General features: G+C 40.2%; 1 protein-coding gene across 2 annotated transcripts in view; it reads right to left on the bottom strand.

Moving 5' to 3' along the window:
* The window catches only part of Ralgapa2 (Ral GTPase activating protein catalytic alpha subunit 2), a 371,371-nt gene that overhangs the window by 228,367 nt on the left and 127,018 nt on the right, over positions 1 to 15,986 (bottom strand). For both annotated transcript variants that reach the window (XM_029567609.1, XM_008841311.2), the window contains exons 13-15: positions 13,281 to 13,429; positions 8,966 to 9,077; positions 3,241 to 3,478 (exon numbers count right to left, since the gene is read on the bottom strand). In XM_029567609.1, coding sequence (XP_029423469.1) covers positions 3,241 to 3,478; positions 8,966 to 9,077; positions 13,281 to 13,429 — 499 coding nt within the window. The remainder of the gene's footprint in view (positions 1 to 3,240; positions 3,479 to 8,965; positions 9,078 to 13,280; positions 13,430 to 15,986) is intronic.

The raw sequence follows: 15,986 nt of genomic DNA, 5'->3' as shown, positions 1-15,986 counted from the left end.
AGGGATAATTTGAGCTCTTCTTTTCCAATTATTACTCCTTTAATTTCCTTCTCTTGTCTTATTGCTCTTGCAAGAGTTTCAAGTACTATGTTAAAGAGAAGTGGAGACAGTGTGCAGCCTTGTCTGTTCCTGATTTCAATGGGAATGCTTCCAGCTTTTGTCCATTTAGAATGATGTTGGCTGTGGGTTTGTTATATATGGCTTTAATTATGTTGAGGTATGTTCCCTCCAGTCCAATTCTCTCTAGGACTTTAAACATAAAAGCATGTTGAATTTTGTCAAAAGCCTTCTCTGCATCTATTGAGATGACCATGTGGTTCTTGTCGTTGAGCCCATTTATGTGATTTATGATGTTTATTGATTTACATATATTGAACCATCCCTGCATCTCTGGAATAAAGCCAACTTGATCATGGTGGATGATCCTTTTGATGTGTGTCTGTATGCGGTTTGCAAGTATTTTATTGAGAATTTTTGCACCTATGTTCATTAAGGATATGGGTCTATAGTTTTCTTTTTTGGTTGTGTCTTTACCAGGCTTTGGTATGAGAGTGATGCTGGCTTCATAGAAGGAATTTGGAAGTTTTCCCTCCATTTCTATTTTTTTGAATAAATTAAGTAGTATTGGATGCAGATCTTCTTTAAATGTCTGATAGAATTCTGCTGTAAATCCATCTGGTCCTGAGCTTTTTTTAGTCGGGAGGTTTTATATTACTGTTTCAATTTCTTTTTGTGATATGGGTCTGTTTAAGCTGTTAATCTCTTCTTGGTTTAGTTTTGGTGGTTCCCATGCCTTTACATATGCATCCATTTCTTTTAGGTTTTCAAATTTAGTAGCATATAGGTTTTTAAAGTATTCCCTTATAATGTTCTGTAACTTTCTGGTGTCTGTTGTGATGTTTCCCCTTTCATCTCTGATTTTGTTGATTTGGAGTTGCTCTTTCTTTCTTTTAAATAATTTGTTCTGTACTTCTTTGGAAAACAACATTTTTAAACTTGTTTGCCTTCCTAATGTTAATCAATCTTTTCGTATGATTGTGGACACTGAGTGGGAAGAGAATATTTCAGGATAGGGTGTGTGTGTGTGTGTGTGTGTGTGTGTGTGTGTGTATGCATGTGTGGTGTGGGTGCACTTGTACATGTATGCATGAGTGAAAACAATTTCAGGAAAATTACTTATTTTGAGAAAGTAAGTCTTTATCGCCTATCTCAGCTCCTCCCTCCTCTGATCTGAAAGGTACCCTTGGCAGGATAAACTTTTCTCTAGACAGTGAATTGTCTTTCAAAGACAGTATCTTGATACTCCAGGCTCTGGTTTGTACAGAGACCTCAGAGCTTCTAGAGAAAACCAGGACAGGGTAAAGATCTCTAGTCTAATATGTATTTTTAGAAGGGGTTCTATTCAGTTTCAACTGGGGAGAAAAAAATGATGTGCTGCTAAGGCTATGTTAGGAAATTACTGTGCTGCATAGTCAACATCTAAAGTAGGTTTGAGCCATTCTATTGGAATGCTGTGAATATAAGCTACTTTGTTTAGGTTTCTTGCTGCTTGCTTTTACTAACTGGGGCTTTGGCAAGTCACTCTCAAACTCTAGGAATATATGACAAGTTAGCCCCATTAGTCCCATGTTATATGGTTAACTCATCTCTACAACTGGTTCACACCTCCCTGTATCCACATCCTCTAATCTCACATTGACTTTGGGCTTCATCATATGATTTACTTTGCTAGTAAAACTGAACAAGCAGAGACCTGAAATTTTGATCTTGCCCCCTTGCAACATATGGAACCCTAAACTATTTCGTGAAGAACCATGTGCCAATCTGCTGGGTGGTGAAATGTGTGTCTTAGTCATACTCAGTGCCCTGGCTGATGGCCACTCAGTTCCTAGAAGCAGAGCAGTTTAGCTTACCATGGCCCAGAGTGAATCCTGTGAAAACTAGAAGCAGCACTGGTCAACAGTGTGCAACCCAAATTAGCAACTCATAAAATCATGGCCTAAGTAAACGGGTACTATGTTTAGCCACTGAGTTTTGGGGTGACTCGTCATAGGTGAAAACCAACTGATAGAGTCTACCATAAGGTAATTATTAAAGCATAATCTACTGTAACCATGTGTAACCTTGACAAGGCCTTAAAGGAAAGATGCTTCTAGGTCTCAGAACCAAGGAAAGTTACTTATTGCCTCAGGAAACAGATTGATTTTATCTTCCACATTTTGTGATTCTGTTTGATATAACCCTGAGAAGATCACAGTCAAATCAAAAGTAACCCTCTTCTTATCTCCCCTAAAAGCCCATAAGGCTCCAAGGTATTTTGGCCTTTAACTAGGCCTGCAACTCCTTCCCACTCCCTTTGCTCTATTTCCATTTTTATTTGACTTGCTACATGCATTTCTATGAGCTAGCTCAAATCTTTACACAATAAACTGGAATAGCCAAGTTAACCCAAGGACCACACCACAGTTCTTAAGAACTGTAAAAAAGACAAAGGGATATTGAATTATAATCTCCAACAAAAACTCCCACTGTTTTCCAACTCAAAAGTATCAACTTTTTTTTCTTCTTTTTGAGACAGGGTCTCCTTGTAGCCCCAGCAGACCTGGAACTCACCATGTAGACCAGGCTGGCCTCAATCTCACAGAGATCCGCCTGCCACTGCTGGGATTAAAGGCATGAGCCACCACTTACATCCTTGGGTCTTAAAATGGTTTTATCTAGAAGCCCAATGAATCTAAAATGGCTCCCATCTTAAGCACTCAGAACCACTTCATTTTCTAGGGAGGCAGCAGAATGCACCTTAGCAGTATGGCATCTTGAGTTGGACTTGACTAGTTTTGACTTCTGCCTTCACTACTTAGCTAAGAGACCTTGAATGTGTCAATCACTATGAAGACTTCATATTTCAGGTTTTCTATCTGTGACACAGGGATGATCTTGAAAGGGGTATTATGAGTGTTAAGTAACATGTACAAATTGCTAGTCTTATTGCTGTCAGTTATCACTACTGTCACAACTCCTTTTCCCCCATTCTCTTCTTCCACAGCCTCTTCAGATATTCATCAGCTTCATGAAGGGAACAAAATGATATGAGATACAATCTAATGGCCAGCATTAAAAAAGACACTATGCAGCTACCCTAGCTCATTATGAAATGCTTAAATGTGTAAATGGCTTAGATGTGTAAATACACTCCTTTCAGCCAATACCTCTGTTGTTACCCTGGAAGAGTAGAAATACCTTTGCCTCGTTGCTTCTTTTCTTTTTGTTCACTTAATTTATCCAGAGGTAGGTTTGTCATCTCAACTCCATACACAGTTCTTGCAAGCACAGCTGTCAAGGAGTCCATGATGTTGGCCCACTCAATGATGAGTTCCTCCCATTCCGTGAGAGATGACACCACCCCAAGAAAGTCATCCCAGAGTTCACGAGAAATGTACACATAGAGATTTGCTCGGATCCAAGCCACAATGAGAGTCTGAAACCAACCAAATGTATAAGTTTAAACAAAAGTATTTTGAATTATAAATGTAAATATATATTTTTACTTAATAAAACATACTTCTCAATGTTCTTATTTTTTCCCAACTATAACCAGGATTCTGAATTATTGAAAGATTAGTTATCATTATGAAAAAGTTACTGTGCTTAATATCATAGAGCATGTGGCTAAACCTGGTTATAATTAGCGAGAAGACAAAACTCTCTGTCAGCAACTACTGAGCTTCCTGAAGCAGCTCTTTCCCTCTGTCAACACAGAAGCTACATCAAACATCTCCCTCTACCCCTGAACTTCCAACCTATCAACTCCTCCCTGACTTTGAGCAGTTAGGCTCACTGCAGACTTCAAAGGTAAGATAACCCATTAAAATGACTCCTGTCAACCTCTGTCCACAAGAGCTACACTGTACCAGCATTTACTCAGCTCTACCTCTTTTGCGCTGTCTTCCAACAGGCATTCCTACACTTGCTTCTACTGCTGTGCTGGACTCCTTTCTCATAATCTCTGTATTTCTGTTCATCCTATCTATTAGCTACACGCTCCAAGTCTTCCTTATCATGGAAGCTAAAACATTCTCCATGAAGCAAATTTCCCTTTTCCCTCCTCTGTCAAAGCCAAACTTTCCCATTTCCTCATCTCCCAGCTAACTGACTCTGGCTTTTTCCCTCTCACAGCTCTCCACCTTCTGCCTGGGTTCTGGTCTCCATTTCTATGACTCCACTACACTCTAAATGCTATGTACTCTTTGTCTCCATGTCCCGCCTAGAAATTTTTGCTGGTTTCCTGACTATCCACCTGCTTTCTAGAGAATTCAACTTGTAGCACATCATCACAAAAAAAAAGTCAGTATCTTCCACTGAAACTCTCTCAGCTCTTTGGCCTGCTTTCCCTACTCCTGGCCTTTGTACCCTCTGCCTGGCCCTCAGTCTTACTTCTTTAACTCTCACTTATTCTTTAACTCACAATGTGGACACCACTTCTTCTAAGGGCTGGGAAGATGGCTCAGCAGATATAAAAGCACTTATAGCACAAGGGTGGGGACTGGAATTCAGATCCCCAGCACCCATGTAAATGCTGAGTGGGCATGGAGGCCCACCTGTAATCCTAGCATGTAGGAGGCATAGACAGGGGGATCCCTGGAGCAAGCTGGGTAGCTAGTCAAAGTGGTAAGATCTAGGTTTCAAGTAAGAGACCATACCTCAATATGTAAGGTAGTAAAAGACTTAGGAAGACATCTGACATCAGCCTTGGGCCTCTACACACATCTGCACACACAAGAGCCAATACACATTCAAACACATGTACATTAACAATGTGCACACACACACACATACATACAGAGTGTTCTTGACAACTTACATATTTTTAAAGGCAAAAATATTTAACACATTTGAAAACTTTGAGAAATAAAATGTATAATAGGAAGGCCTGTTCTGACCACTTGAAAAATCGTATTTAAAGTGATTCTTTTACAATACACTTGCTCTTTGTGTTTCAGTTCATGTTCACTAAACTTTTTAAAAGAGTAAAAATGTCAAAATAGAACTAAAATAGTTAATTATACTAAAACAAAATTTTAAACATTTGTATTTAAATTCCAGTTTATGAATAATTTTTTAAAATTAAGAATGCAAAAATAATAATTATAATTTATTACAATTGATATTTGGCCAAGCATTTTAATTAATACTAACATGCCAGTTTCTGTCTATCCATTTTTAAACTCATGTCGTCAAACGTTTAAGGCCATTACCACAAAGTGCATACTACAATAAAATAATCTTGATCTAATAATAAATATTAATTTAATAATAGCAATTGATCTAATGTTAGATCAATATACATAATCGTATGGAGTAAGAACAAAGAGCAGAGATTGGTGACATCACTAGGAATTACTTCAAATTCAGCTGCAGTACTGGCTATAGGAATAAAACCAGATAAATGTCTTGGTGTAGTAGGATGCTGACTGGGAACCACTTTACTAGCTAATTTTAAGACAGGAAACAAGCTGACTTCTTTCAGCTTAGAAAATTTATCACAGCCAACATCACAAATATGTATATGAACTTGCTGAATCAACAAAATAATTCACAACAGCATTTGGACATGGTGCAAAGTCCTCAAAGATAGTTTGGAGAGGGATGGGGGTGGAGCCTTTGGATATGAAAGCTAGGAAGTCTTTTAATCAATTACACTTTTCCAAAAGGAAGAGGAAAGGTGAAAGTCCTGGCTCTAGGTTGTGTCACAAACTTGGGACAAATCAGTTGGCCTTTCTAGAGTCACACTTCTCGTTAAAAATAAAAGAGCTGGATTAAGGATACCTCAAGGGTCCCTTGGCACTGACAATGTTCTAGCAGATGCAGCTTAGCACATGAGCTATATGAAAACACCTTGCCTCAGTAACTCCTCTTACATTTAATTGCTCACCAACTAGTTCCTCTCTCCTTCTACTCCCTATGTCAGGCACTGGATCCAATAAATAGCAGGAGCAAGGCTTCCTGATCCACCCTAAGAGCTTCAAGCATATGGTCTAATTCAACACTGACAACAGGTTACAACACCACATATGGTAAACAACATTTTAGGAAAATATTTAAAACTGTGCTAAATTCAAAATCATTTGAAGAAAGTTTGTTAACGAAGATTCTCTATATAGAGAGAAAAATAAACACCAGAGGAAAAGTTAGAAAAAACTAAAAGAATAATGGCAACTTATAATTTTCTATTCCCTTTAGTAGTCTCCTTTACAAATGTTAAAATAAAAACAAAAAAACAACCCTCAAGTATTTGGTCATTTTTGAGACCATATGACAAAAGAACTAGCACATCTTCACCGTGGTGTGGTACTAATACTACAGTGTGCTGGTCTGTCCAAACCACTTTCATTTTCCTCCTCAGACCTCACACAAGGGTATGGGAAGTCAACATGATCACAATTCCCAAATGAATCCTCTCTGCTTCCCATGAGAACCCCGTGAGGTGAGCAAGTGTCCCTCCTGCTTAAACAGATCAGGGAGAGATACAGAAGGGTGAAGTGATGCTCAAGGCCACATAGCCAGGACTGCCAAAGCCTCATTCACAACCAGGATCTGTCAAACTCCCAAAAGCTCATCCTTCCTCTACACTTACGGCTAATTCTAAATTTAATTTATCTTTTTTGATGTACTGATTTCCAGTTAACTGCATCAAAATCATAAACAATCACAGGTGAAAAATTATTTCAAGGAAGATATGATAGGAATTCCATGTTAAAGAGAGCTCCCTCCTGCCAAAAAAATTCCAACCCAAACAAACAAAAAATATAACAGAGCAAATTTATCATAATTCTGCAACCAATGCTTCTCAAATTCCAGCACATATAAATAGATATAAGGCTAGACAACTGATAGAGATCAGGCTTGACACTGACTTCAGTTCCTGCCCACTTGACAGCCCAGCTCCAAGACTGGGAGCTCAGGAGATGCAAAGAGAGCACTGTGCAGGCTGTCTGTCTGTCTAGGCAGATAGCAAAACAGTAGCAACAGGAAAGGCAGGTTAGACTCTTGGGGAAAACAAAAGTAGGCTGGATATGGTGACACAGGCCTATAATCCTAGCACTCAGAAAGCTAAAGCAGGAGAAGCAAGAGTTTGGGCCAATCTGGGCTCATATTGAGACTTGGTCTCAAAAGCAAAAACAAAAAAGAATATGTAGGCCTCCTCTATATACCCATACCAAGACAGTCAAAAGGAAAGGGACAGCATCCATGAGGCAAGTGAGTACATGCCAGTTCCTTCTGTAGTCTCTCATATATTCATCAAGCAACATCATTCAATCACATGAAATGGTTTTAACAATGAGAATAGCTTTAAAGAAATAATTTCCCTTGTCACCTTCACCTGCATGTCCCACATGTATTCTATATATGCTCTTAACAGGCATCTTCCAGCTGGGCATGGTGGCACTCACCTTTAATCTGAGCACTTGGGAGGCAGAGGCAGGCAGATCTCTGTGTTTGAGACCAGCCTGGTCTACATAGCGAGTTCCAGGTCAGCTGGGTCTACAGGGAGACCCTGTCACAAAAAGACCAAAAACAAACAAACAAAAAAATGCATCTTCCAAAACTATCTTCAGGTAAACTGGGGAAGAAGTCAGTGTTTCTGCCTTCAACCACCACTTCAGCTAACTGTACTTTCAAGGCCAGACCTACCCATTGTACTAATGCCTTTATGTAGAATACTGCATACTTCCAGTCTTTACACACTGTTCTCTTTCAGAAGTGTTCGTCAATTCTATGAACGCCATAGACATTAGTAGCGTTGCCAATAGGTTGCTGCCCTCAGGGCCCTGTGCTGTTGCTACTTCCCTAGGCAGACCATCAGCTGCCAGCCTATTCATGCTCTGGACTCTGTTCACATGTGAGGTGTGGGAGGAACTGGTGCCTCTTCAGCCCTCAACTCACACTGAGGTGATCCAACCATAGCCATAGACAGGACTTCACTCCTGAGGCTCCCTTTCCTGTCCACTAGTCCATCTTGTCCTCCTTCAGTGGAACATGGCACTGATAAGCAAACACTGAAGTAGCTCCTTCCCTACCCCTCATTCTCTACACATGCTGCTCATTCTAACTGGCCCCTCTTTCTTCTTCCCTTCTACATCAAGACCTCTTAGAAGACTTTTCCATGCTTGCTACCTGCACTGCCCGGTTAATCCACTCCAAGTAGACCTCAATTTCTTAGGACATTCTCAACCACCTACATCTTACCAGAACCAAAGGTCACCTGACCCCTGCTTACCTTCCCTGGGCATCTAGAACACAGTCTACTCCAGCTTTCCCTCAGCTCAAATGGGCCTCCTTCCTCAGCATCTCTGGGTGCCCCCTCTCCCTTTTTGTGTTGAAACAAGGTAACACTATGTAGCTCTGGCTGGCCTGGAACTTGCTATGTAGACCAGGATAACCTTAAGCTCATTGATCTGCCAGCCTCTGCCTCCCAAGCACTGGGATTAAAGATGTGCTCTACCATACCTGGCCTTGGCTTCTTCTCTTCTACCAACCATGGAGAGGTCCTCATCTCTCTATGACACATGCTGTCTCCCAGTCATTCCATCCTCTCTAACACTTTATATTCAGCTCAACACAATGATGGTCTCAAGTATTCATCCTATTCCCAGATTCCTATTCATCCTGTAACTCTCAAATCTACCTGGTTCTCTCCCTTCTAAGATGCTCAGCTCTTGTGATCTTCTTAATGCCTACCATCCTCAAATCAGGAGGAAGATGACAGAGAGTTAGGAAAACCTAAAAGCTTTTTACTAATTGTAAAAAATAGGTTACAACTTTGAGGATAAAGCTAAGAAGGAAACATTTCTAAATATGGAAAGTTAATTTCATATAACTATTAAAATTCTTAGTAATTAAAACTAATTTTTTGTGAAATCCTATTCTATTTTACATTTGTAGTTTTTTAATAAAAAAGACTTACCCTAAATAGTAACCCTGCCAAGCTCTGGGCAAACAAATCCTTTATGTGTTTATCCTTTGGCTTCTGCATTACAGCTTCTGTTATCCTGAGTAGTATTTGCAACATCTGCTCCCTGGGCCACCCAAAATAAAAGCTCATATTAATAATTGCATCTCCAAAGCATCTGTAAGTATAAGAAATTCTCTGAAGAATTCAGCAACACTGATAATCATGTATTACACAGAAGTATTAAAAGTCTAAGTGCCAATTAAAGAATAAATACCATATTTTATCAAAATAATCTACTTTATATTACAACAGCTCTACAAATATGCTTCCCACACCCACGTCAATTGGCAGGATAAAGCAGACATCTTCTTAGCCTTGCCTTTCCCCTTGCAGGAAGGAAGACAAGACGGTCTTCTCTAGTTGAACCAGTGCCTCAAGGCACTGAGGGAATAGCTGTGTCAGTTTGAACTTACACAGTACTCTGTAATTTCCCATCATTGTTTTATTTAACCTGGAGAGTCTCCCCATCTATCTTTGTGGTAGAAAACAAAACTAGTTTTCCGGTCTTTAAGAACACCTGCAGTCGACACCACTGCATGACTGCAGTTCCCGGTCATCTCGAGGGCACGAAAGGGATTGGAAAGGCCAGGACTGGACAGTTACAGGCAGTGTGCTTGTGCCTGGAAGATCCTGCCTGTAGTTCAGTGCACACCTGAGACTGCATCACCACAGCTCACTCATTGTGCTGCTGTTTTCAGAGGCTTGGGAAGAGGGTTTTACATAAAAGGTCTTAAAGGCTCAACACAGCCCTGCTAATTATAACAACAGATGTTTAGAACAGCCGAAGAGCATATTTTCTTCCTCTTACATAGCCAAGTTGTGTTTTTCACAGTCATGGATTCTGTGAAACAGAGAACATATTACCTTTTATATACAAGGGAGGTACATTCATTCTCTGAGGAGAATCACTCTGGTTCCTGTGAGGTTTTGGACCCTAATCATTTATCCACCTTTATTATTTTCTTCTTGCTCCTCCTACTCTTTAGTGGAAAAAGAAAAAAGAAAAAACTAGGACTAGGACAAAGTAATCTAGCACGGGTCAGAAACAAGGTCCTCTAAAACACTCCATTATTTTTACTTTATGTAGATGAGTGTACTGCCTGCATGGATGTAAGTGTACCCATGATGTGCAATCCCCGCAGAGGACAGAGGAAGGCATCAGATCCCCTGGAACTGGAGCTATAGATAGCTTTAAGCCACCATGTGGGTGCTGGGAACTGAATCTGGGTCTTCTGAAAGAGCAGCCAGTGCTGTTAATCACTGAGCTATCTTTCCAGGCCCAGAAATAGGAGTCTCTAAATTATAGTATCTTTATACTTTTCTCCTGTGTCTGCACAGCAAATAGCATTTGTTCCTAACAATTCATGATGCTGAATCTCAGTAACCTTCTAACAGTCCAATGACTTCTGAGGATTTGTTGCCCTCTTGGTAGCTGGCCATGTTGGATTTTAGGCCCAGTGTTATTTGTTGGCATCCATCCATTCTCCCAGCACTCTACTCCATCTGTTTGCTTATTTTGCACTGCCTGTGGATTCTGGAAGTATGGAAGGGGAAGACTAATGCATCACCCAGGATCTGGGTATGTGTGCACAGTGCAGGACAGCAACTCTAAGGAGAAGAACTAGGAGAAGAAATGGCAGAACTGGAGGTAGCCGGCCACTCACAGCCAAGATACCCAGCCTCTGCCACACAGTGGGAGGCAACATTTGGTATAGCCACTATACCACATACTACATTGATGCTTAGGACAATGAGAAATAACTCCTTTCACAGGAGTAGCTGCATATCTATGCTTAGAATGAGAACAAGAGACGCCCTGGGCTTCCAATGTAACTTCGGTAAAGGGGACTGCTATTTCAAAGTCCAAAGCTGAGGTAAGTGATAAATGATAGAGACACCTCGAATTCCATTTCCTAACCTATGAAAACTTGGAAAGCCATGGGATTCCTAGGCCATCTTCAAGAACAGAATTCGGGTGGGAAACCTGTCCATAATTCTGTAACATAAGACACACAAAGGGTAAGCTTCCTGTTTGAACCACAGTTTGTCCTTTCAACTTCATGAAACACAGGCTGAAACTATTACTCCACAAAGAAGAACTGCTAGAAGAGGATAGTGCACTGTTGGAGCCCATGAAGCTAGGTGTATGTGCTGTCCTGGATCTGACCGGGGAGTGGGGGGTTTTCCTGCATTTTCCATTTTTGCTTTACCTTCGCCTCACACAGGGGGCATTTTCACTCATTCACTCCTCAGTAACTCAATATTTCAGGACCATTTCCTAGTCTTTCCCCGGATCTAGCCTTGGTTTAAGCTACTATCCATGACAGCTACAGACTATTTTCCCTCTGGAAACATAACTGAACTATGTCACATTCTTGCACACAAAGCCATGTCCTGCAAAATTCTGTGTAGTCTGACTGATCTGCTTCTTGCCCCCAACCCCACCCCACTCCCTCCGACCACTTCTTTGACCATACCACCTTTTACCTTTTCAGCATCAGGTCTTTTATAGCTGCTCTTCCTTTTCCTGGGAACACATTTCTCCCAAGCCTCCTCATGGTACCTCCCTTCCCTGCTCAGGGCTCTACTCAGGAAGGTCATTTCTGACCTCCATGCTCGGCAATGTCCACCAACTCACTCAGACCCCTTCCCTTGTTCCTATGTTCTCAGTACTTCATGACAGCTCAACCATGAATGTCTGTGAGGATTATCCCATGAGGGCAGGATCCTTGCCTATCTAGTGCACCACTGTGTGCTCACAGTAGATGCTCAGGAGATAATCACTAGGTAGAAAGAAAGGAGGCAGTGAGGGAAGGAAAGAAGAAGAAAGAAGGGAGAGGGGAGAAGGGGGAGGCTGGGAAGGAAAGCTGGGACCATCTGCAACTTTAACCAACCAGAAAGGGTCTGAGAAGCAGATCATGTTACTTTCTATGCTCTGCTTTTTCAGTGACTACTTTCATCTGTTTCTATAACTTGTCTTCTTATACTTTTATCTGGAAATCTCTGAATTATTAAAGGGAAAAAAAAACCCCACAATTTCTAAATTTTACTTTCTAGAATTTCACCAGAATAAAATGATTATCAAAAATATAATACTATATAATGTATTCAGAATTCATAACCTTCAAAGCAAAAAACAAAAAATACTATTCATGCAACTTCGATCTCAAGGAGCATCCCTTTGCCTAATACTTACAGTTTCTGTGTTTGTAAACCTGTTGCAAGACAAGAGTTCTCCAGGCCCACTCTTCCCTCTCCTTGGGGGCCTGTGGCCCTTGCCAGCTCAGCCCAGTTTTGTTTCTAGGATTCTCAGCTACTGTGGACAGACACCTTGTAAAACACTAATAGGGTAGGCTCAGAACACCTAGAAGACAGGTATGGTCCTGGGAAACTCTCCAGTGTAGAAGGGTGCCACCAGCACAGGACCTCAGTAGCCTCAAGAACCTGGCAGCTTCAGCAGAAGAGCACTTGGAGGGATCTAACAGGCAAGGTCGGAGACAGTGACAAGGATGTCTGGTGAGGTGCATGCACCCAGAGCAAAAATGAGAGGCATTTCTAAGACAGGGAAAGACTGCCTCTTCTGTACACAAAGACAATGGGAATATGGCCCAGGGGTTGCTGGCCATTATTGAGAACTGAAATGTCACACTGAAAATGCCTCATAAGAGGGCGATGTGAAGACATTCACTCAGGGAGCTGGGCATAGAAGCATTTAACACATTTTACCTTTGAGATTACAGTTAACAGAAAAAAAAAAAAAGAACAGAAGGAAAAAAACTTTGTAGTGTTAGTGAGAACATATTTTTTAACTGTACTAAAGTTAGTAGTCACTTTGATAATTTATTATTAAAAATAATTATTTTTCCAAAGTGAATTTAAAACATCAAATTGATGGAACAACTCATCTTATAGAATTGCAGGGCAATTAACAAACTTGGGCTTATGATGAATAATATGATAAAACACCACCCTGCTTTTTTTTACAAAACTGATGACAGTTTAAAATGGAAAAATCTACTGAATAACACTAACTCCTAGTTCAAGAGCATTTTTCAAAAACAATAATGAAAACATGTGAACTATTGAAGTACTGAGTACATACCTTTGTCACAAACAGTTCACAGAAACTGTCATAAAAAGCTGATGGTCATCTTACTGCCAAATTTGTACAGACATTAAATAAACATTAAATATCTTAATACTTTAATTATGTTGAAAAGCAAAGATATCGGCATTGTAATATTAAATTGATATAGTATTAACTTACCATGTCCTTTTATTCATTGTAAGCTCCATTATCATACGTCTAAAAATAATCAAAACAGCTTTACAAGCATCAACTTGTTCTCGAAGGAGCGTGGGAATTTCAACACATGGTTCCAGCAAAAAAACATTTGCAGCATTTGTGAGAAAGACCTTGAAGTCAATAATTTCACATTAGAAGTCAATAACTTCATATTAGAAGTCAATAATTTCACCATATACATTTGTCTACAGAAATATTACTTTTCTTCTAACAATGAATCCCTTTGGGTTATTTCCACAGATTCCATTTCAGTACATTAAGTAGTACCAATACATACTCAAGGTATTGTAGTCACCCCTTAGAATCACGTTAAGTAGACATCTGAAAGCAGATATCTTTCCCTTGAGTGAAAAAATAACTATTCCATATAAATAGTGTGACTTCAGTCATGAGTCATTAAATAGCTGAATATGTTTATATTCCTTCAACAACATAAAATAAAAAAAGAAAGATTTTTTTTAAAAATCAGGGTGAGAAACTCTGGGGTGGATGGAGGGTAGCTGAAGAGGTCCCATGGCCAGACAACAAAGCTATAATGGTTTTTCCAAAGTGAATTTAAAAGATAAAGTTAGAGGAACAAAAATCAGTTTCTAGTAGACCTAGGGGGAACTGACGGAATCTCTTAGCATAATATGTGGACACCTGCTTCCAGATGGTGCCCCAAGAGGGGTGAAGACCTCAAGGAAGGAGCAGTGGAGGCCTGGAAACACAAAGCCATAAGGTCCATGCTGCACATCTTCCAGGATCAGAAGGGATTTTTCCCTTTTGTATGTGTGTAGTGTGAATGAGTGACTGCTTGCATGTTCCCGTGTGTGGGCAGGGGTACATGTGTGGGTTTGTGCATATGGAGGCCCAAGGTTGATGCCCAGTGCCCTCCTTAATCCCTTTCCACCCTATTTATTGAAACATAGTCTCTGCTGACCTTGTGAGACCCTATGTATTAAAGCAGGGTCTCTGCTGATCCCAGAGCTTGCTGTTACAGCTAGTCTGACTAGCTAGCTTGCTCTGGGGATTCCCTGTCTCTGCTCCTGGCACTGAGATTACAGATGCACCACCACACACATGTGCTTTTAGGAACTTCAGTCCCCACACTTGTATGGTAAACGCTTTACCAGCTGAGCCATCTCCCCAGTCCCAGGATTTTTTTTAATAGAAGTCTATTATGTAGTAGGACACAACAATCTCAGCTCATTCTTAAGACAAAAGCAACCTCAAAAGAACAATTAGATTATCAGCTGACTATGCTCTGCCCCAGACCTTTGGGATCCAAGTTCTCTGTCCTCTATCAGCAGGGCTGACCCAGGCTCTCAGAAAGTAAATTTCTGCTTATTGCAGTAAAAGAATACTCGGCTAGTATTCAAAGAGATGACATTACTGCCTATCAACATCAGATATTCGGTGTTGTCAACCTGGTGATAAAAATAGATGGCTTTTATCTATCTATAAGCATTATAAGCAGGTCTCCTTCGGTTTTAACAATACAAGCACCAAGGCTGTAGGAACAAACTGAGCTCTGGCTCCTTAGTAGATAAAAATCCCAAATTAACTGCACTGACTGAGCAGATAGGTTCAAATCAACATACTCAAAAAAAAAAAAAAAAGTATATTGAAAGCTTCTAAAACATGAAAAGGGTTTTATGCCCCAATTTTCTAGGAAAAAAAAAAATCTAGATAATCACTACCATGGTCAGTAACAGATGGACCACCACACAAATCATGATATCATGAGTGTGAGAAATTTACTAGCCTTTGAGTAAGAAAAAAGAAAATAAGAATTTTCTGATTAACAAACTAGAGCAATCTTCATGACTGTTTTAGCAGGAGTGAACCTCAAATAATACATTGCGCTACAGATCCTTTTATTTTCATATGTTGACTTCTTGAATTTGAAACTTCACATTCCCAATGAAAAGTCTTTTTATATTATACAGAATCAGGTATGGCTGAGAGGTAACCTCCCAATTGGCAGTTCTACTGGGCATGGTGGCACACACCTTTTAATCCCAATACCTGGGAGACAGAGACAGGTGGATCTTTGTGAGATGGAGGCCAACCTAATCTACATAGAGAGTTCTAGGCCAGCAGCTGGAGCTATAGGAAGACATTGTCTCACAAGGAAGAAAACAAAACAAAACAAAAAACAAACCACCAATTCCCGGTTCTAAGATATAATCCTAAAGTCTGAAAGGTTAGGAAAGGAGCAAACCTGCTCTCTCCACTGTCTCCAAATGTCATTGATTCTATTCATCATTCATACAAATATGTAAAGATTACATTGGTCATTTTTTTCATAAACATGAGGAATTTGAGGAGGACCATTACTATGGTATCATAATAAAACTTGTTTTACAAATTAAAGTCTAAGTAACTAGCTATTTATGTGTTTAGAAGGTACTTTTAAGATATAAATCTTAGGCAGGGCATAGTGGGGTGACTGATACCTTTAATCCCAGTAGGAAAGGCAATGGCAGGCAGATCTCTGTGAGATTAAGGCCAGCCTGGTCTACACAGTCCAAGCCAGCTAGGACTATAGGGAGACCATGTCTCAAAGAGACCAAAAAATAAATAAATAAGAGAGGCATCAATATGACGTTTGTTTTTTTGTCTTTTTGAGACAGGGTCTCCTTGTAGCCCCAGCTGGCCTTGAACTCACAGAGATCCACCTGC

Source organism: Nannospalax galili, unplaced genomic scaffold (genome assembly GCF_000622305.1).
Source record: "Nannospalax galili isolate Female #2095 unplaced genomic scaffold, S.galili_v1.0 scaffold510, whole genome shotgun sequence".
Classification (NCBI taxonomy): domain Eukaryota; kingdom Metazoa; phylum Chordata; class Mammalia; order Rodentia; family Spalacidae; genus Nannospalax; species Nannospalax galili.
Note: the sequence above shows the minus strand (reverse complement) of the source record. Positions and strands in the feature narration are given on the sequence as shown.